The sequence below is a fragment of the Eleutherodactylus coqui genome, chromosome 5 (assembly GCF_035609145.1).
Source record: "Eleutherodactylus coqui strain aEleCoq1 chromosome 5, aEleCoq1.hap1, whole genome shotgun sequence".
Classification (NCBI taxonomy): Eukaryota; Metazoa; Chordata; class Amphibia; order Anura; family Eleutherodactylidae; genus Eleutherodactylus; species Eleutherodactylus coqui.
The window spans coordinates 43,971,242-43,994,314 of NC_089841.1; the positions used below are offsets into that span (position 1 = coordinate 43,971,242).

Here is a 23,073-nt window from a genome sequence, read left to right on the forward strand (position 1 = left end):
AAGAAGCATTAAAGGTGTTGTGCCAACTGGCACAAGTTTCCCCAGAGTGCAGGACCTGGGGTAATAAGTCACTTCAGGGGAAACGTAATCAGTGAAAACCCTATAATCATCCATGCCATAAACACTTATCACTGACAATGGAATCGTAACAAACTACTACACATTAACCTTTATCAGTATAATCACAGATGATTGTACTCAGTGTGTATGACACCGATGATAAACTACATCTGTAGACAACACCAAACACAAGGCAAACTGACCGAGGAGTGCGGGACTTAGGGAACTAGCTCACCCTGTGAAAGTATAAAGATGACCCATGTTACACTTGTCATTCAGGGGTTAATAGAGTTGAGTCCATAAAAGCTGAGTTGCTTCAAGTGGGGTCTTGAGCGTTTTCTGGAGACCATATTTAGTCATTGTATCCGCATTCCTTAGTCTTATCAATGTAGTTACTGTATGCACAGGTCACATTATGTAACAATTAGCTACTGCAGTAAGATGTAACTTAGGGTGCTGCCCCCTGTGATTGGACCAATACACATTCTTTTGTTCTACTTTATACTATTAATAAAATTAACACTGAGCTCCTCAGAAAGATGACAATAGAGACTTCATAGACGGTTGATGTCTTTTGTTCTTTCCGATGACCATCGTTAACTAATTTGGACCAATCCCAATAGCCTTATTATCAATTCTAAATTTAAAGGAGTACTCAGACACACCCTATAAATACCCTATATATGGTGACCTTGATGAATGGAGTTATCACTCTGAAGATGGCAGCCCATGCTGGAACCTCCTAAAGGACTCTATTGAGCCTCTATGTTAGGTTGTGCTGCTGGAGTTTGTTGTTCTACAGGGTTCCAGGAGCACACCTGCACAGGTGAGAGTTAATTGAGCTGGCTGGGTGTGGTTGTTCTGGTCAGCCCATTCCCTGGGTCTGGGGGTAAATATATACCCCAGCCCCTCTGCAATGAGGAAGCTGTATTTCCTCAGTCTTGTCTGCTGTGTGAGTACTGTCTGGTCAGCTTGCAGTTTGCTGTGTGAGTAGTGTCTGGTCAGCTTGCAGCTTGCTGTGTGAGTAGTGTCTGGTCAACTTGCAGCTTGCTGGGTGTTTAGTGTCTGGTCAGCTTGCAGCTTGCTGTGTGTTTAGTGTCTGGTCAGCTTGCAGCTTGCTGGGTGTTTGCTGTCCTGTGCTGCCTGTTTAGTGCTAGAGTAGGGACTGCAAGACACGAGGAGCCTTGGTGCGGCCTTGCAGCTTACGTTTATTGGCCAATGTACAAACTAATCCCTTGCTTTTATATTCAGCTTTGCCATCTGCTTTAGTGTACGAGGTTGGGTGGTAAGTGAGTTTGTGCATTTTATGTGCCAGTTCCGCCTGGTTGCGAGTAGCACCCTTTCAGGGAGAGCAGAGCTGAGGTTCCAGCATGGGACCACCTTTATAGAGGCGATCGCTCGGCTTGTAGGTAGGGCCCGCCTTTATAAAGGCGATCGCTATGCTTGTAGGTAGGGCCCGCCTTTATAAAGGCGATCGCTATGCTTGTAGGTAGGGCCCGCCTTTATAGAGGCGATCCATAATTTTAACAAAGGTTCGACAACTTAGTTGTTAGTTCAGTCAGCAGTGATAACTTAGTCAGACAGTTCCATAAGTCCGGTCCCTTTTACTGCTTGGTCAGTTTGACTATTATTGAATTTGGCGTTGTCTACAGATGTAGTTCATTATTGGCTTTCAATCACACTTTTTCAAAAACTATAACTTTTTTTATTTTTACATTGACATGGCCCTTGAGGGCTTGTGTTTTGCATGGCAAACAGCAGTTTTTATTGGTATCAATTTCTGATGGCCATGAACATGAATCACCGCCCTGTAATGCCAGGATGGCACAAAGCTCTTTGCTCATCACTTTAATGTATTGTTGACACGCTGCTGAATCTGCGCACACAATGTGCAAAATCCAGAAGTCTAACTGGCCAAAAACAAATATTAGCAAATGTATCAGGAGGCGGTTATAGAAATTCAGCTGCAGACTACAAAACAGTAAGAGTTATATGACTGCCGGGGGTTGTAGATAGACACAGGGGCTGAACTATTAACTATTAACAAGTCAAAGAACTCCTTTATTTAACCTCTTAACACCCAGGCTATTTTATTCCGTAAATCATATATTAAAAAGAAGGAAATCGGTGTATAAATAAAAAGTTCTAAAATATTGTGCGTTTCAAATCTCATCATTTTCAAAATCATTGCTTGCTGTCAGTAAATGAAAGAACTCGTTTCCATGCAGAGGTAGTAACCCTGTAGAGTCCTGCCCTCAGCTCAAAAATGGATACAATTGTATCCAGTGTAAACAATGCTCTGTGAGCTGAACAGCCCGGACTCCAGACTGATACATTGTACATAGCTAGTCCTGCCTGCAGCTCAAAAATGGATACAATTGTATCCAGTGTAGACAATGCTCTGTGAGCTAAGCAGCCCAGACCCCAGACTGATACATAGTACATAGCTAGTCCTGCTCTCAGCTAAGAAGTAGATACAATTGTATCCAGTGTAGACAATGCTCTGTGAGCTAAACAGCCCAGACTCCAGACTGATACATTGTACATAGCTAGGCCTGCCCTCTGCTCAAAAGTGGGTACAACTGTATCCATTGTAGACAATGCTCTGTGAGCTAAACAGCCCGGACTCCAGACTGATACATTGTACATACCTAGTCCTGCTCTCAGCTGAGAAGTGGATACAATTGCATCCAGTGTAGACAATGCTCTATGAGCTAAACAGCCCAGACCCCAGACTGATACATTGTACATAGCTAGTCCTGCTCTCAGCTGAGAAGTGGATACAATTGCATCCAGTGTAGACAATGCTCTATGAGCTAAACAGCCCAGACTCCAGACTGATACATTGTACATAGCTAGTCCTGCTCTCAGCTGAGCAGTGAATACAATTGTATCTATTGTAGACAATGTTCTGTGGCTTACATTTGGCACAAAAGTGACATTGCCAAGAACTGGACGTCCCTCAAAAATTCATGAAAAGACCAGAAGAAAATTATTTTGAGGCTGACAGCAACATTTAAGAAGCTGCAGGAGTTTCTGGCAAGTCTTGGTTGTGTAGTGCATGTGACACCCATCTCCCATATTCTTCATATGTCTGGGCTGCGGGGAGGGGTGCAAGATGGAAGCCTTTTCTAACAAAAAAGGAACATCCAAGCCCGGCTATGTTTTGCCAAAAGCTACATTAAGGGCGCCCACCCACTGGCGATTTTTTTTCCCTGCGAAATTCGCAGCATTTTTTTCTCTGCAAGGGTCTATGGGACTTGTAATGTTAAAATCGCGATCGTGCAAAATCGCAATTTACCGCGAAATCGCGATTTTGCGCGATCGCGATTTTAACATTACAAGTCCCATAGACCCCTGCAGAGAAAAAAATGCTGCGAATTTCGCAGGGAAAAATAATCGCCAGTGGGTGGGAGCCCTAAGTCTGCCAAAAGTTTGTGTGAGAACGTGTTATGTCTGATGAGGCCAAGGTTGGACTTTTTAGCCATAATTCTAATAGGTATGTTTGATACATAACCAACACTGCGCAACACCAGAAGACCAAAGATAAGAGTTTTGGAATGGCCCAGCCAGAGCCCAGACCTGAATCCCATTGCAGATCTGTGGGTTGACCTGAAGAGGGCGCTACACACGAGATGCCCTCAAAATCTGATGAATTGGAGCACTTTTGCAAAGAAGAGTGGGCAAAGATTGCCAAGTCAAAATGTACCATGCTGATAGACACCAACCCAAAAAGACTAATTGCTGTCATAAAGTCAAATTGCCTATATTGCTGCATATTACGTGCAAAAATAAGACATAATGCGTGTGTGAGTGGCCTAACATAAATCAATGGACTTTTAGCAACGCGTACTACATGCATGAAAAATAGACGCATAATACGCAGAACACATATGCCTGTGTGAGTCCTTAGTTTGCTACAATGCATGATACTGTTTACCTCACAGGAGCTCAGGCTGCAGGACACTACTGTGCTGAACCTACTGCTACGTATTCCTCCCAACCGTTCCGGATCAAAGAGGGCAATCTGGAATTTTGGTAGCTGTCTCGCCATCACGGGAGGCAAAAGGCATGTCCCTGACCCACTCTGAACCTCAAAAAATAGTACGGCAGTCCATCTTTTATCTTAATACCTCACAAGGATCTGTTCTCTTCATCAGGATCTGTCATTTTCATCAGGTCCTGCCATCTCCTCCTGGATCTGTTCACCCCATCAAGATCTGTCCTCCCCATCAGGGCTTCTCCTCCATAACTAGAATCTGTCTTTCCCATCAGTATCTGCCCAAGACCCATTAAGATCCATCCTCTCCATCAAGATCCATGCTTCCTCTCAGGGTCTATCCTCTACATCAAGATCTATCTTGCCCATCAGGATCACTCCTACTTATTAGGATCTATTCTCGCTATCTGGATCTGTGCACTTCACTTGGATCTGTTCACCCCATCAAAGTCTGTCCTCCTAATCAGGGCTTGTCCCCCATGATGAGGATCCATCTTTTTTTATTAGGATCTGCCTCAAACCCCGCATCCATCAGGATTCATCCTCCCCATCAAGATCTGTCCTCTACATCAAGATGACTTCTCCATCACAATCTGTCCTTCTGGCCCGGATATGTCCCCAGTCAGGATGAATTCCCCATCAGGATTTGTCCCGCCATCACGATCTGTCGACCTCATTCAGATTTACTCAGAATCTTATGATGTTTGGAAGATCTCCAGTTATACATCTGTTGAGCCCATAAGATGCCTCATGTGACTCTGGGTGTCATGTGTAAGTTCTTGCGTTGCTTTGTTCCTTTTCTGATGACTTAATGGTAAACAGGACCAGATTAAGTACAGCATAAACCAAGCTGATAACATAAGTATAGCACCAGAACCAAGCATAACACAAATAAAGCATGAACCAACCTCAGGGCATAAATACAATACTAGAACCAAACTCCTAAAAGAAATACAGCACCAGAACCAAGCACATGACATAAATATAGCACCAGAACCAAGCACATGACATAAATACAGCACCAGAACCAAGCACATGACATAAATACAGCACCAGAACTAAGTGATCACTAAGTGAGCTGCAAAACATCAGAGGGGAGGAGACAGGATTCATGTAGCTACACAAGACACTGCCACATGGAAGAAGAGGACAATGTGACCAGGTGGACCTAAGGGAATGATCGCCCACAGCCTACATCTGCCTGCTACACTTCCTATACGTTGATGTCTGGTGCCCTGAGCAACCACACAGGTTTCATGGAGCTAGGACAGCCATGGCGTCTCGTCTCAGTCCACCTCTGCTCCTGGGTGCAGCCACTATGACTGTCCAACAACTGGGGCCCCTTTATTCTTTATCTAGGCACAGCACCATACATGTGGTTGTGGTTGCACGTGGTAGTGCAGCTTAGACCTATTCTACCGGTCGACCAATGAGCGTCATTTAAAGGATCCATAAGTCCTAAGTTAAAGGGACTCTATACACATTGATTGTGCTATATTTTTTTTAAATCAGTTTCTTGCTTTTTTTACCCCATCTTTTTACCATTGGCCACTCTTCTTTATTACACTCGTGGCATGTGTTAGGTTCATTATGTCAATGCTTTGCATATGCTTCTGGGTGGAACAGTGCAGCTCTTTGTTATGAACTTACCTGAGTCTTCATTCCCCCGAAGCCATTTTGTGTAATGCGGCCGTCGCACATACAGGAGTCATTATGCTGTAAAGTGGAACAACAGACTTTTCTTCTACTTTTGTAAATTGTTCTACAGCCTAGAAACAAATGTCCCTTATAGTCCAGCAGACATAGAAAGAGGAAGGATCTCAATATCCACTCACCGTGGTGATACCTGTGACCTCTATGACTAATCCTGAATTACTCTCATTGTCATAAACCATCCCTCCTTTACTTTTGACACATGTTCCCTAGAAGTTATCGCATGGATGAAACTTCCTCTGTGTGATTGTAACGCTGTTCTAAGTAAGTGATTACAATATCAGAGCAAAAGCATCATTTATTGTGGAGAACTGACCACTTGTAGGGAGGCTCTAGTACCCTGTTGTACCGCCTCTAGCTTGGATATAAGATGTGATACGGGGGGCATGGAGGCTCTAGTACCCTGCTGTACCGCCTCTAGCTTGGATACAAGATGTGATACGGGTGGGCATGGAGGCTTTAGTACCCTGTTGTACTGCCTCTAGTTTGGATACAAGATGTAATACAGGCAGGCATGGAGGCTCTAGTACCCTGTTGTACCACCTCTAGCTTGGATACAAGATGTGATACGAGTGGGCATGGAGGCTCTAGTGCCCTGTTGTACCACCTCTAGCTTGGATGCAAGATGTGATACAGGCATGGAGGCTCTAGTACCCTGTTGTACCGCCTCTCATTTGGATACAAGATCTGATATGGGCGGGCATGGAGGCTCTAGTACCCTGTTGTACCACCTCTAGCTTGGATACAAGATGTGATACAGGTGGGCATGGAGGCTCTAGTACCCTGTTGTACCACCTCTAGCTTGTATATAAGATGTGATACAGGCAGGAATGGAGGCTCTAGTACTCTGTTGTACCCCCTCTAGCTTGGCTACAAGAAGTGATACGGGCGGGCATGTAGGCTCCAATACCCTGTTGTACCGCCTCTAGCTTGGATGCAAGATGTGATACGGGCAGGCATGGAGGCTCCAGTACCCTGTTGTACTACCTGTAGCTTGGATACAATATATGATACAGGGGGAATGGAGGCTCTAGTACCCTGTTGTACTGCCTCTAGCTTGGATACAAGATGTGACACGGACTGTCATGGAGGCTCTAGTACCTTGTTGGAGGCAGTGTGTCACTCCAGAGCAAAGGCAGGATTGAGGCGCTCATCTCTAGATTTCCAGACATGAGCATAGCTGTTGTCAATGCCCAAATTAAACCTGGATTTGTTGCTGAAGGCAACCCGGTTTCACTCTGTAACAGTCCAGTTTTGTCATTCTCGACATCACTGTAAACAGAAGTGACAGTGAGTGTGGTAGGCAGTACATAAGAAAAAGAAAAAAGAGTGGTGGAGCAAAACCCATACAGTCATGTAATTGAAGAAAAATTATATACAAAGAATTAGATGGTAGTACCAGTGGTTGAGGTGTCACCCACTAGATGACGAACCACCTGGGTGGGCGTGAGAAAACAGGAGAATAGAACTGAAAGACTAAGGTGATGGTGGAACACTCTAAGCTTTAAATAATTCCAAACTTAGAGTATTGCACCATCGCCACCAGTCTTTCAAAGGTAGTACATATAATAGGCACCATAAAAACAAATGTAGCGTTTCAGGCACTAGATTGGAGTCACGGGTGTTGTAGCCGTACAGGATCTGAGAGTAGTCGGGAGGAAGTCAGAGGTCATTAACAGGTAGTCCCGGTTTGCAGTACAAGGGAGGAGTCCAGAAGTGTAATCAGAAGGCAAGCCAGAAGTCAATATCAGGAGGAACAGAGGAGGAACAGGCAAGTGCTGCTTGATCAAATGGTGCTGCGGAGCAGGATAATAACACACGGAGGGAGTGGCAGGGCCAGGCTTTTATAGGAAGTGCAATCAAGACAGAGGCAGGGTCAGGACGAGGAGGCAGGAACTAGGTAACTGGGATCAGGGAACAAGGCTGGTCCACAGGCTGGATTGCTTAGTAGTGACTGAAGCACAGGGGGTTTCGGGTTCGATTCCTGACACCAAATGTCCTTCCGTCAGAAGTGTCATATAGCCTGAGGTACTGAATAAGTTCTTGGTTCATGCGCTCAGTCTGCCCATTAGATTCAGGGTGAAAAGCCGTGGAGAAAGAGAACCCAACACCGATGTTTTTACAAAATGCACGCCAAACCGGATGACAAACTGAACCCCTCGGTCCGACACTACGTTGTCAGGAATGCTGTGTAAACGCACTACTTCCTTGATGAAAATGGAATCTAATTCGGGAGCCGACGGTAACTTCTTTAGGGGGACAAAATGTGCCATCTTAGAGAACCGGTCAACTACCACCCATATGACAGAGTGTCCCTGTGACAAAATCAATGGACAAATGCGACCATTGTCTGGATGGAACCGGGAGTGGCAGAATCGGCCCCTCGGGTCGTCTCTTAACATTCTTCCCTCGAGCACAAACTGAACAGGATTCAACAAAAATTCTGACATTCCGGACCATCTGCGGCCACCAGTACAGACGTCTGCATAATTCCAACGTGCCACGGATACCAGGGTGACCCGCCAAAACAGATGCATGGACCTCCCCTAGGACAAGTAAACGCAAGGCACTGGGTACAAACAATCTCCCTTCGGAAAGGGCACTCGCAGCACCATGTTGGGCCACAAGAATTTAGCCGGAGATGTCTGACAACAAAGCCGCCACCAACATCCCAACATCTCTCGGGTTGAGAATCCTCTTGTTCAGGCGCCCCAAAACTACGGGATAGAGCATCGGTCTTGACATTCTTCGAGCCTGGTACATATGTAACTACAAAATTAAAACAAGAAAAAAATTAAAATGTCGGGCATTTAAGCGCTTAGCAGACTCTAGATAAATCAAATTGTTATGATCCGTAAAAACAGTAATCTGATGTCTGGCCCCCTCCAGGAAATGCCTCCACTCCTCAAATGCCCATTTGATAGCCAGCAATTCTCTATTGCCAATATCATCATTCCGTTCAGCCGGACTAAACTTCCTGGAGAAGAAGGCAGAGGGCTGAAGAGTAGAGAGAGAAGCAGATCCCTGGGATAGGACAGCACCCACACTATGCTCGGAAGCATCCACCTCCACAACAAACGGACAATTGAGATTAGGTTCTACTAGTACCGGAGCAGTGGAAAATGCCTTCTTGAGGCGTGCAAAGGCTTCCTTAGGCTCGGGTGACCAGACATTTACCTCAGCGCCCTTCTTGGTAAGGTCTGTCAGAGGTTTGGCCATGAAAAATTCCTGATGAATTTACGGCAAAAAATTGCAAAGCCTAGAAAGCGTTGCAGAGCTTTTAAATTGGTGGGTTGACACCATTCAGTTATGGCCCGAACCTTATCTGAATCCATCTGAATAGCAGAAGGCGTTATGACATACCCCAAAAAAGAGATCTCTTGGACCCCAAATTTGAATTTCTCCAACAAATGATGCTCTCGAAGACGAGAGGGCACAACACGTAAATAACTCAGATGCGTCTCCCAATTGGGAGAAAAGATTAAGATATCATCTAAATACACCACCACAAAAGTACCAAGGATATCATGAAAAAAAGCGTTTATGAATCCCTGAAAGACGGCCGGGGCATTGCATAATCCAAACGGCATCACCAAACACTCAAAATGCCCGAATGGAGTATTATTCCATTCATCCGCTTCTCTGATTCTAATCAGGTTGTATGCTCCCCTAAGGTCGAGTTTGGAGAACCATGTAGCTCCCACAACTTGATTAAGGAGATTGGGGATCAGAGGAAGTGAGTATTGATTCTTCACAGTAATCTTGTTTAACGCTCGATAACCAATACAAGGCAGGAGACTACTACTTTCCACGAAGAAGAGCCCGGCCCCCGCAGGAGACTCAGACGGACGAATATGCCCCTTGGCCATACTCCTTCATGGCCTCCCGTTCGGGAATGGTAACATTGTTAATTTTCCCCTTGGGAATCTTACCCCCAGGAACGAGGGTTTTACAATCCCATTCCAATTTTACAATCCCATTGCCTGTGCGGGGGCAACACTTCTGAGAGTCGCTTGGAAAATACATCAGCAAACTCCTCTAAGTATTTAGGCAGGCCAGAAACCTCACAGCTGGAAGAATGTAGTTGGACAGATGTTAAATGATCTCCACAGCCCGCTCCCCACTGTATCAACTCAGAGGCTGCCCAATCAATAACGGGGTTGTGACCACGGTAACCCCAAAATGATATCAACTGATAAATTCTCCATGACTAAAAAGGTACAGGTCTCAGTATGTAGGGCTCCCACTGAGAATGCTAGTTCCAGTGTGGTTTTCTTAATTAACCCCGCAATCAACGGGGTGGAGTCAATCCCAGAGACCTGTATGGGAGGATTCAGGTCCCGCAATTCAGATGCAAAGCACTTGACAAACTCCAAATTTACAAAATTGTCAGCCGCCCCAGAGTCAATAAATGCATGGCCGTACATTTGACAGGATCCAAACGTAATGGAGCAAGGAAGAAGCAACTTGGAATTACCTGGAAGTACCTGAGCTCTTATGCGATCCCTCCAGACATTGCCTAGGAGTGGAAATTTTCCTGCAGATGTCTCTTGTCACAGGTGGCGACCCGATGTCCAGGATCCCCACAGTAGAAACACAGCCTGTTCTTAAGGCGGAATACCTTACAATCTGGAGATGACATGTACCCCAGTTCCATGGCTTCAGTGTGGTTACTGGGTAGAACAGGATTCTGTTCCTTCGGTGCGGGGGAGGAACTAGTAGATATAGGGTTGAGTCTGGCCCTAAAACGACGGTCAGCCCTAACTGCTAAAGTCATGGCAGTCTCTAATGTCTTAGGCTCAGGATGAGACAACAGCAGGTCCTTTACTGACTCAGACAACCCGAGGAGAAAGAAGTCCTTTAAGGCCATTACACCCAGAGTCAACACAGAACTGTCAGAACTGGGAACAAAATTCTTCGGCTGAGCTCTTACCCTGACAGAGACTTAACAATTTGAAAACCGCATAGCCTGCTCGGTCTGGTTCATCATATATCTGACCCAAGGCTGCAAAGAAAGCATCAAAAGTTTGACGAAAGGGTGATTCGGGTGGCAATAAAAAAGGCCCAATTTTGTGGATCACCCCTTAAACGAGAGATAACAATACCCACCTTCTGGTAATCCAACCCAGAAGAGTGTGGACGCAAACTAAAGTATAATTTACATCCTTCACGAAAAGCAAAAAACGCCCACCGGTCACCTGAAAAGAAGTCGGGAAGTGTAGCTTTGGGTTCGCATATCGATACAGGACCATGGGAAGTCACCACTGGGGCACCAGCTACAACTTGCTCCTGGTCGACAAATCCTGTACCACATCAGTCAAAGTTTGCACCTGTTTAACCAATGCAGACACAGCCTCCATAGCCGGGAATACCTGGGACTGGAAAATACAAAAACTTGAAATTAGTACGGCCAGTGTTTCTGTCAGGACTGGCTAGAAACCAGGGGTTACGGAAGTCCCTACGCCAGCCCTCTTCCGTGTCATTGCCTACTTGCCCCCCTGGGCTAAGCCCCAGGGCGACAACTGAGTGACGGTCCCTACTCTGCAATAACCAACTGGAGACAACTAACAGCAAATAACAGACCAAAGCACAGACAACCTCAGAGTCAGGGAATAGCCGTGTCAACCCAACCGGGAACGTCAGGCCGAGGGAAAGGATAAGCTCATAGTTAGGGAATAGCAGAGTCAAAACTAGAGGCAGAACAGATATCGTAGGTGTTAGCTGGACAAGACCAAATGAAACACTGGCACTGGGATCCAGTATCAGACAGGCTAAATACAGAAGACCCCGCCTGGAGCGGGGCGGAGCAAGATGATGCGCCGGCCGGTGATGTAATAAATCCGGACCCTTCCTGCCATGCCTCCTAACAGAAGAGCCCCGAGCCAGGCCGGGACGGCCGCAGGACCCGCACCGCCGACCAGCCCGAGCGACCACCAGCACGGGGGAGACCCAAGCGGAGATGCCGCAAGACCGCCAGCAGCACCAGGGAGGACAGCACGCCCACGCTGAGCAGCGGCGCCCCCAGCGGTGAGCCTCTTCCTAACAAGGAGCCTATAACGATGGCACCACCTGTCTCCGGATGACAGACAAAGAAATAGTTGTAGCTGTTCGTGCTTGTCAGGCAATCAGACAATCCTCTCTACTGGTGGTCTGTCAAGGGCGTCCTCAGCCCCCTCTCAAACTCTGTTATCTGGGTGAAATCTCTTCTCTACGTCGTAGAGGCGTCTAGTGGCCAACAAGCTCTACACAAGCGGAAGAAGAGGTCACTACACACAAGGAGCCTCCGAGAGCCTCTTATAGGCCAAGGGGAAACCACTTTTAGGGCCACAGGTCTCATCTAATCGCATCACAACTCTAATCATTTGCATATCTAAGATGTAACTGAATGCCGAGTTTTGTAAATGATGGATTGTTTTTTACAAAGAGTTTACATTAGAGGTTATTAAAATGCAAATTCTCCATAGATTATAAAATTATGATAGCGCAACAACTGTGAATGCAAATAAGGCCAGCCCAGATATCAGCTGTTCACTGTGGGTGTGTTCTCTTGGCAAACAGCAGATATCATCAGGAAGGCTGCAGCTGGTTATACATTAGTGGCCACTAGAGGAGAAATGTAGTATTACAAGTCAGCCATTCAAATGTAATTTAAATGTAACTATGTAATTCATAGACCCAGTTCTCCAAAGCATGAGCACTCTTGTCTAATGCCAGGCAGACTAGTTGGAGGAACAAGAATGCTAAAATCTTGTGCTAGGCGGTAAAACAAAGCATGATACACAGACTGGCCCCTTTATTAGAGCCCCCACCCCTCCCCCAATTGAAGCTACCAAGCATGGCAATTCTCCCCATGACCCCGGAGTGCAGCATGAAATCACATGATAAGTTCTCTGTGCATAAGTTTCGGTGTGAATCCACATTAGATGGGAAAATCCAGTGATCTGAGCGACTTGCAATGAGGCCAGGTCATCGGTGCTAGACTAGCCGGGGCCGGAATGTCACTGTCGTAGGGTTTTTTTTTTCTGTAATGGTGTGGAGAGTACACAAAGAATGGCGTGATCAAGAAAAAACATCCAGTGAGAGGGGATCCTGCGGATGGAAACAATTCATCACCGAAAGGGGTCAGAGGAGGATGTCAGGAATCGTTCTGACCAACAGGCACTGCACAGTCAGGAGCAGCAAAATACAATGCTGGTGCTCCAACTATTGTGTACATATACACAACTCGCTGTTCGTTACAACGGATGTGCTATAACAGCAGACTACCAGTTCCAGCACCATTGTGTCTGGGAGAAAGAGAAAGATGAGACTCCAGGGGGGCAAAAGAGCCCAAAAATTGTATCACTGAGCAGTGGAAAAACATCTCCTGGTGATATAGATCCAGATTTCCGTTTGGCACAAGCAGCATGAATCGCTGACCCCTTCCTGTCAGCTGGTCAGAACATGTCAGCACCTCCATCTATCATGCGGCAACTACAAGAAGCTTCCTGTCCGCAGGGGCCAATATTCCTGCAGAACGAAGTCATCACCTGGTGGAATCTACACCACGACGACCTGCTGCGGTTCTAAAGGCCAAAAGAGTCCAACACTCTACTAGATGATAAAGGGCCCTTCAGTGTACATTCTATCATCGCCTTAATTCACCCTTGCAGCAAATGAAAACAATGAGAGATTTCACAGCTGAACTGTTGTCACTAGTGCGGTCTATCCCCCGGGTGTATTTACTCACTGCGCAGGACCTGGCATTTACTAGTCTAGGTAAACAGAGTCAATCAGGCTATAACACACGTTGGCACAGTTCAGAACCGATACGGAGGATCGGTCCCCGGAGGCTTCCAGCCGGAGGAGCTCCTCAGACAGATTGGGCATTGCTATACCCAAGGGCGGCTCTCTAGGCTGGAGTCCAGCGGGGAGGATGTGGTTGGCCCATTGGTCATTCTACCTGATACACAGTGGAGTTGTAGCTCCTGTAATTCCCAGGTTTAGGCTCTGGAGGACCAAATGTTTGTTGTAAAACTTGTTTCTTTACTTTTGGAGCCCAACATGGTTGCAAGTAAATCAGCAGACTCGTATACTGCATTAGAGGTCTCAGCTGGGTAATGCGCTTGCTGATCGGAGTAGCGGTACCGCCTGCACCTCTAAGCTTGGCCTCAGTGATACTCCAACCGCCCGCTGGACAGATACTACAGTGACTGGCAACTGCAAAGTTCACTAAATGCAGGGAGTCTCCTCAGTTCTCAGGTGGGTGTCACATGGGGGTAAGCGCATTGGGTGGGGAGTCTTGTTTTTACGTCGAAAAAATGACATAATAACTTTATTCTGTGGGCCGGTACGATTACTGCAATACTAGATTTATATAGTTTTGTTTTTGAAAAAAATGAAAAAATTTCTGCCATCTTCTGACCGCCATTATTTTTTTATTTTTATGTTGGTGTATTTGTGTGAGGGCTCGTTTATTGTGGGACATCCTGCAGTTTCTATCCGTACCATTTCAGAGTATATACAACTTTTTTGATTGCCTAAGGGCGTGACCAAAAAAAAAAAAAGCGCAAATCCGGCATTATGTATTTTTTTCTCTGATGACGTTTACTGTGCAGGATAAATAATTCGGTACTCATAGATCGGACTTCTACAGATGCGTCGGTACCAAATATGTTGGCTTTTATTTCATTTAGATTTTTTTTTTAATTAAAAATATATTTTTTTTAAATCTTAATATCCATTAATATATACGATAATATTTTTTTCACTTGTTTTTACTGTTTTTTTAGGCCCTCTTGAACTTACAATCTCCTACAGTATAATACAATACCATAGTATTGCGTTATACTGTATTCTGGTAGGCGTTCTATCACAGGCACGTCTTAATAGGTGATGATTCATGGCAGCCCTGGGAGCCTTCAGAAGACATAATAATAATAATCTTTATTTGTATAGCGCCAACTTATTCCGCAGCGCTTTCAGGCATGGATAAATGCAAAACAATACAACAATTGCAACAATTACAATGTGAGGTACATTGGGTTAGACACAAATGGGTTGGGGGTGGTACAGGAGGTGGGGAACACAGGCAATAGGAAATTTCATGTACAGATCATTTATCAGAAGGCAAACAGGGTGGGGCACCATAGGGAGGGGCGAGGGACGATGTCAGGAGATTTGGTATGCTTCCCTGAAGAGGTGCGTTTTTAAGGCACGTCTGGAATTTCGTGCATCGGGAATTGTCCGGATACCTTGGGGTAGAGCGTTCCAGAGGATGGGTGCTGCTCTGGTGAAGTCCTGTAGGCGAGCATATGAGGTTCGTATTACAGGGGTGTTTAGTCTGAGTGTGTTAGCCGATCGGAGTGAGCCGGGTGGGTGGTCTACAGACAGTAGGGAGGCGATGTATGGTGGCGCAGCGCCATGCAGAGCTTTGTGAGTGAGGTACAGGAGTTTAAATTTAGTTCTGCAGTGGATGGGCAGCCAATGCAGCGACTGGCATAATGCAGAGGCGTCTGAATAACGACTGGATAGAAAAATGAGTCTAGCTGCTGCATTTAGTATGGATTGGAGTGGAGTGAGTCTAGTACGGGGGAGGCCATTGAGTAGCAAGTTGCAGTAGTCAAGCCGGGAGTGGATGAGGGCAACCACGAGCGTCTTTAGCGTATCCGTGGTTAGGAACGGACGTATTTTAGCAATATTTCTGAGGTGCATGTGGCATGTTTGGGCCAGAGATTGGATATGGGGGGCAAAGGAGAGGTTAGAGTCCAGTGTGACCCCAAGGCATCGGGCATGCCGTCTGGGGATTATGATGGTGCCAGACACTGGAATGGAGATGTTGAAGGGAGGTCAGTTAGAAGGTGGAAAGACAAGGAGGTCAGTTTTAGAGAGGTTTAGTTTGAGAAAAAGGGAGGACATAGTGTTAGAGACAGCAGACAGACAGTCGGTGATATTTTGGAGGAATGGTCCAGAGATCTCACGAGAGGAGGTGTATAGTTGGGTGTCATCAGCGTAGAGATGGTATTGGAGGCCAAATTTGTGGATGGTTTGTCCAATTGGGGCAGTATAGATAGAGAAAAGAAGGGGACCAAGGATCGAGCCCTGGGGTACCCCAACAGCGAGAGGAAGTGGAGCAGAGATAGAACCAGCAAAGGAAACACTGAAAGAGCGGTCAGAGAGGTAGGAAGAGAACCAGGAGAGAGCAGTATCCTTTAGACCAATAGAGTGGAGCATAGTGAGAAGGAGATTATGGTCGACAGTGTCAAAAGCAGCAGACAGGTCAAGGAGGATTAGTAGGGAGTAATCACCTCTCGACTTTGCAGTCATCAGGTCATTTGTTACTTTTGTAAGGGCAGTTTCGGTCGAGTGTAGAGAGCGGAAACCAGACTGGAGGGGGTCGAGGAGTGAGTTGTCAGAGAGAAAGCGAGTAAGGCGGGAGTAGACCAGGCGTTCCAGTAATTTGGAAATAAAGGGGAGGTTTGAGACGGGTCGGTAGTTGGCAGCATCAGTCGGGTCCAGGGTTGGTTTTTTAAGCAGAGGGGATATAATGGAGTGTTTGAATGAGGAGGGAAAAGTGCCAGAGGTTAGGGAGAGGTTGCAGATTGTAGTGAGGTGAGTAATGAGAGCTGGGGAAAGGGACCGGAGGAGGTGAGAGGGGAGAGGGTCGCTAGCGCAGGTGATGGGGCGGGCAACGGAAAGTAGCCTGGAGACTTCTTCCTCTGTCGTTGGTTCTAGCGTAGATAGTGAGTAGGTGCTGGGTGCAGTGCTGATGAAGCTGGGATCAGGGCTAACCATGCAGCTTTCAGAGATTTCTTTTCGAATGTGGTCGATTTTTTTCTTTGAAATAGTCAGCTAGTTCTCAAGCAGTCAGGTCTGTCGCAGGGGCCTGTTCCTTGGGGCTGAGGAGGGAGTGAAAGGTCTCAAAGAGTTGTTTGGGGTTGTGGGATAATGAGGAGACAAGGGAGGTGAAATAAACTTGTTTGGCATGGTGAAGGGCTAGGTTATACATTTTAAGCATGAATTTGAAGTGGAGGAAGTCAGCTGGCAGCTTTGACTTTCTCCACAGCCGCTCGGCGCACCTAGAGCACCGCCGGATGAAGCGCGTTTGGGACGAGAGCCAGGGTTGCCGTGGTCTGCGTTTGATGGCTCGCGTCACGGGCGGTGCCACTTCATCCAGGGCACGGCTGAGGGTGGTGTGGTAGTATTCGGCTGCCAGGTTAGGGCAGGGGAGGCGAGAGATAGGCGATAGGGAGGACTGAATAGTTTTGGCAAACTGTTTAGTGCGGACAGACTGGAGATTCCTAGAGGTGCGATAGATAGGAGGGTCAGGAGAGATGCTAGGGTGCCTGATGGAGAAAGAGAAGACCCCCAGATATCACAACAACTGAACAACATTTCTTAATCACATTGCAAGGGGGCCATTTTGGACCCCTGAACACCAATCAGAGCATTTAAATACTGCTATCAGAATTGTTATTACTTACTTTGAGCCCTACAATTTTTATTTACCTACTAGCATGCTTTTCGCCGAAAAAGTGCATTTCTGACGTTCTTCTTGTGGGATAAATAATGCATTACTTTGATAGATTAGACTTTTATGGACGCACCAATACCAAATATGTATTATTTGTTTTATTATTTAGATTATTTTATTATAAATATGGCCCAAGGTTGTTTTTTTTTACTTTTTATTACTTTTTTTTAATAATTAGTAAAACTATATTGTTCTTATTTTTCCTTTTTTTTAGCCCCCTAGGGGACCACAACTAGTGATGCTTTGATTGCTCCTGCAGTTTAATGTAATGCCATAGCATTACATCATACTGTGATCTAACAGGCAGTCTATCATGCCACCCCACGGGATGGCTGGATAGGCATTCTGACATGACAGCCATGGGGCCTTTCAGAAGGCCCCTGGCTGCCATGATGCCTGCATGGCTCCCTGCGATCTCCTCAGAATGGACAGCAGCATTTAAAGGGTTAACCGCTCCAATCAGGTTTCTTCCCATCCATCTCTTCCTACCTTGAAGGGTAGTTAGGGTGCCCGGGTAGGGCTGTCAGAGCTGGGCCACCAACTGGGAGTCGCTGAACAGAGTGGTGTAAAAGTGCGCACTGGAGCTCAGAATACAAGATGGCACCCGCTCCCAGTGCCAGCGGCATCCCCTCTGCCAAACGCTGGATGCATCCTCTGGGGAAAGTGGAGAGTTGGTCCTTCTATGCCCGCACCTCGCCGAGGGTCACATAAGATGACATTGCGGGCCGGGTTCGGCTACAGGCCTTGACTTTGACATGTGCTTTAGCGCTATATTGTTGCTGTTCATATACCTCCATTGCATTTACGCCGCTGGTTTCTTTCACTTTCAGCCGTCTTTTCCTTCTAGTTCTTGTAAACATTGCTACTATTTGAAAAGTGCAATTGTTTGTCATTTGGCAGCGGACTACATTGGCAGCCAGCACAGCGTAAGACGGCTTATCCAGCTGCTTTGCAACAGGCGTGTAGAGTTATACCTTCTCCAGTATTAGTCACTGACTACAGCTTTATTCTGTTGATACGATGTACTCTGTGGGGGCTGCAAATGTGAGTATTAGTTGTGTCCTTTTTATAATGTATCTCTATGTTCTGATGTGATTGCTATATGTGCTGCTAGTTTGGGTGAAACATTGCCTTGTTGGTTGAGTTACTTCATTTAATATGTGCATTAATCTGACCGACTGTCGTATGCGGTGGCCCCCCTAGACCATCGCACCAGCAGGGGTCCATGTGCTGCTCCACAGCAAAGGCAGGATTGAGGCGCTCACCCTGAGGTCTCCAGACATGAACACGGCCGTCGTCAGCACCCAAACTAAACCTGGATTTGTCGTTGAAGACAAACGGAGGTGACGGTGGGTGTCAAAGGCCGTATATGGGCGCTATGAGACCAAATGTCCTTCAGCCAAGTGCCTGGAAATGGTTCTGACGGACACAGGGGTGTAATGATGGCGCCACTAGTCTCTGGATGGCGGATAAGCGAAAATGTTCTAGCTGCTTGAGCTTGTCGGACGATCAGACGTTCCTCTCTACTGGTGGTCTGTTGGGGGGTACTGAGCCCGGTCACCTTGTGTGCCCTCACACATCCACTGGTCCCAACACATCCTAACAGTCTGGTCAGACGCTTCTCTCTACTGGTAGTCTGTCGGGGGTCCTGAGCCTGGTCACCTTGTGTGCCCTCATACATCCACTGGTCCCAACACCTCCTAACAGTCTGGTCAGACACTCCTCTCTACTGGTGGTCTGTCGAGGGTCCTGAGCCCAGTCACCTTGTGTGCCCTCACTGGTCCAAACACCTCCTAACAGTCTGGTTAGAATGGCCCGGTGGGGGACAATTCATGGATACGACCATCCAGCTTCTCACATCCCAATAATGCGCCCCTCTCAAACTCTGGTAACGGGTGAAATCTCTTCTCTGCGTCGTAGAGGCATCTAGTGGTCAACAAGCTCTACACAAGCGGAAGAAGAGGTCACTACACACAAGGAGCCTCCGAGAGCCTCTTATAGGCCAAGGGGGGAACCACAAATCTCATCATTTATATATCTGCCTGAGATGGAACTGCAGGATGGGTTTACAGCAAAATGACAACTTCTTCTGGGAATGGGATTTTTTTCACAAAGAGTGTATATTAGAGAATCATCCGCACAATTATCGGTTTGTTCTAACTACTAAAGTGTAATGTGTATGATGCGGAATTCCGCACCGTGAATTCACCCATCCTCACCCGCGGCATGCTCTATTTGCAGTCAATGGAAGCCGTCCGTTCACGCTATCTTCCGCTGTAGCACAGCGGAAGATAACGTGAAATCGCCTCTCCGCCTACCGCCGCCGCGTCATGTGACGTGGCCGGCGTGTCACATGACGCAGCGGCGGTGGGCGGGGAAGCGTCATGTGGGAGCGAGGACGCTGGATCCGCAGGTAAGAATTCCGCAGCGGAGCCTGTCACGGCCGTGTGCAGCCACCACATCTGAAACCATGTGATGCCATAAAATAAACTCCACAACGGTGTTCACGTAACCCCACCACTGCACTCTGGATACATTTTTCAGCTTTTTTTTTTCTATCTTTCACTTGTACTCGGCGAACACGCGGCGGGTTGGTGAGTTTTCCCTCTTTTTACTATATCTACAGTAATTTTTGACATTTATGTACTTATATATTTAAAGGGGTTGTCCCGCGCCGAAACCGGTTGGTTTTTTTTGCATAGGTCCCCCGTTCAGCGCAGGACAAACCCAAGGGATGTGTTGAAATTTAAAAAAAAAATTTTACTTACCCGAATCCCCTCTCTGCAACTTCTTCCTTCTTTTCCTCCAAGTTGGCCGCGGGGATCTTCACCCACGATGCACCGCGGGTCTTCTCCCATGGTGCACCGTGGGCTCTGTGCGGTCCATTGCCGATCCCAGCCTCCTGATTGGCTGGAATCGGCACACGTGACGGGGCGGAGCTACGTGATGACGCGTAGAAGGGGGCGGAGCCAGAACGCAGCTCGTGCCCGGACCGACCAGAAGGGAGAAGACCCTTCTGCGCAAGCGCGTTTAATTGGGCGATTAGACGCTGAAATTAGACGGCACCATGGAGACGGGGACGCCAGCGCAGGGAAGGTGAGTATATAACTTCTGCATGGCACATATTTCATGCACGATGCATATTACAAAGTGCATGTATATGGCCACACAGAAGTGTTTGTCATCGCGGGACAACCCCTTTAATTACTATACTATTATTACTATATATATATATACTGTGTGTATATATATATATATATATATATATATATATATATATATATATATAGTGCAGTGCACAGAAGGGCCTATAGAGGGCTGCAGACAGGACTTCTGCTGCTAGGGTTAAAACCAGGGGGTGGAGCAGGAGCCAGATAAAAGCCAGTTCCTGCCAAAAGCAAGAGGGGGAGAGGACCAGTGCAGCAGAGCTGAGATGCTGCAGGCTGGTGGCCTAGCAGAGACCAGAGTATGACAGGGACGACAACCCTGGACTCACACCCAAGTTGGGAGAGACGTTGGCTGAGAGAGCCAGATTCGTGGAGCTGGTAGGGCTGCTAGCCCAGGGTCTAGTGCAGACCAGGAGTTTGACAGGGAAGACGACCCTAATTGGAGGCTCTAGTACCCTGTTGTACTGCCTCTAGCTTTGATGCAAAATGTGATACGTGTGGACATGGAGGCTCTAGTACTCTGTTGTACTACCTCTAGCTTATATACAAGAAGTGATACGGGCAGACATGGAGACTCTAGTTGCCTGTGCCTGTTGTACCCCCTCTAGCTTGGATACAAGATGTTCTACAAGCAGACATGGAGGCTCTAGTATCCTGTTGTATCGCCTCTAGCTTGGATACAGGATGGGATACAGGCAGGCTTGGAGGCTCTAGTACCCTGTTGTACTGACTTCAGCTTGTATACAAGATGTCATACAGGTGGGCATGGAGGCTCTTGTACCCTGTTGTACCGCCGCCACCTTGTATACAAGATGTGATACGGGTGGGCATGGAGACTCTAGTACCCTGTTGTACTGCCTCTCGCTTGGATAAAAGATGTGATATGGATGGGCCTGGAGGCTCTACCTGCTGTACCGCCTCTAGCTTGGACACAAGATGTGATACGGGTTGGCATGGAGGCTCTAGTACCCTGTTGTACTGCTTCTAGCTTGGAAACAGGTTGTGATACGGGCAGACATGGAGGCTCCAATGCCCTGTTATACCGCCTATAGTTTGTATACAGGATGAGATACAGGCAGGCATGGAGGCTCTAGTACCCTGTTGTACTGCCTCTAGCTTGTGTAGAAGATGTGATACGGGCAGGCATGGAAGCTCTAATACCCTGTTATACCACCTATAGTTTGTATACAAGATGTGATACGGGCAGGCATGGAGGCCCTAGTACCCTATAGTGCTGCCTCTAGCTTGGGTAAAAGATGTGATTTGGGTGGGGATGAGGCTCTAGTATCCTGTTGTTCGCCCTATAGCTTGGATACAAGATGTGATACAGGCAGGCCTGGGGGCTCTAGTATCCAGTTTTACTGCCTCTAGTTTGGATACAAGATGTGAAACGGGCGGGCATGGAGGCTCTAATACCCTGTTATACCGCCTATAGTTTGTATACAAGATGAGATACGGGCGGGCATGGAGGCCCTAGTACCCTATAGTACTGCCTCTAGCTTGGGTAAAAGATGTGATTTGGGTGGGGATGAGGCTCTAGTATCATGTTGTTCCTCCTCTAGCTTGGATACAAGATGTGATACAGGCAGGCATGGAGGCTCTAGTCCCCTGTTGTACCGCCTCTAGCTTGGATACAAAATGTGATATGGGCAGGAATAGAGGCTCTAGTACCCTGTTGTACCACCTCTAGCTTGGATACAGGATGTGATACAGGTGGGCATGGAGGCTCTAGTAGCCTGTTGTACCGCCTCTAGCTTGGATACAGGATGTGATACAGGCGGGCATGGAGGCTCTAGTAGCCATGCTATACCGCCTCTAGCTTGGATACAAGATGTGATACAGGCAGGCATAGAGGCTCTAGTACCCTGTTGTACCGCCTCTAGCTTGGATACAGGATGTGATACAGGTGGGCTTGGAGGCTTTAGTCCCCTGTTGTACTGCCTCTAGTTTGGATACAAGATGTGATATGAGCAGGCATTAAGGCTCTAGTATCCTGTTGTACCACCTGTAGCTTGGATACAAGCTCATTTACTCCCATTTGTATGTGCTTTTTTATTTTTCTTGCCCAGATGTAGGACTTGGCATTTCTCCTTCTTAAATACCATTCTGTTAGTCGCTGCCCACTGTCCAAGATTTTCTAGATCTTTTTGAATCCTCTCTCTCTTTCCTAGTGTTAGCTATTAGAGATGAGCGAGCACCAAAATGCTCGGGTGCTCGTTACTCGAGTCGAACTTTCAGTGATGCTCGAGAGTTCGTTTCGAGTAACGAACCCCATTGAAGTCAATGGGCGACTCAAGCATTTTTGTATATGACTGGTGCTCCGCTAAGGTTTTCATTTGTGAAAATCTTAGCAAATCACCAAAGTCATGTAAAAAACACAGAAATGGATAGGGCAGGCAAGGAGCAACATGCAGGGCTGCATTTCGGGCTCCGAGGTCTCACTATTAAGCCACAATAGTGACAAGAGTGAGACCCCCCCCCCCCCCCCTGTCAGCATAACGATCGTTCTCCTCTGCCACAGTATCTCTATCCCTAATTATGCCCACTTGTCAAACTTTAACCCTTTTCAATCCACTGTCTGACGTCTAAAGACATTAGGATTTAAGGCTGTACAGCTCCGA

The 23,073-nt window shown here is 46.9% G+C and overlaps 1 protein-coding gene across 5 annotated transcripts in view; it reads left to right on the forward strand.

The window, feature by feature from the left end:
- FYB1 (FYN binding protein 1) overlaps positions 1-23,073 on the forward strand; it is a 111,353-nt gene that overhangs the window by 10,428 nt on the left and 77,852 nt on the right. For 3 of the 5 annotated variants that reach the window (XM_066602396.1, XM_066602399.1, XM_066602400.1), the window contains exon 1: positions 18,260-18,329. The exons of 1 other annotated variant lie outside the window; for it this stretch is intronic. In XM_066602396.1, the coding sequence (XP_066458493.1) occupies positions 18,306-18,329 (24 nt within the window). In that variant the 5' untranslated portion in view covers positions 18,260-18,305. Of the gene's footprint in view, positions 1-13,687; positions 14,015-18,259; positions 18,330-23,073 lie in introns of those variants that run through there. One more of the 5 variants, XM_066602398.1, reaches the window with a different exon arrangement.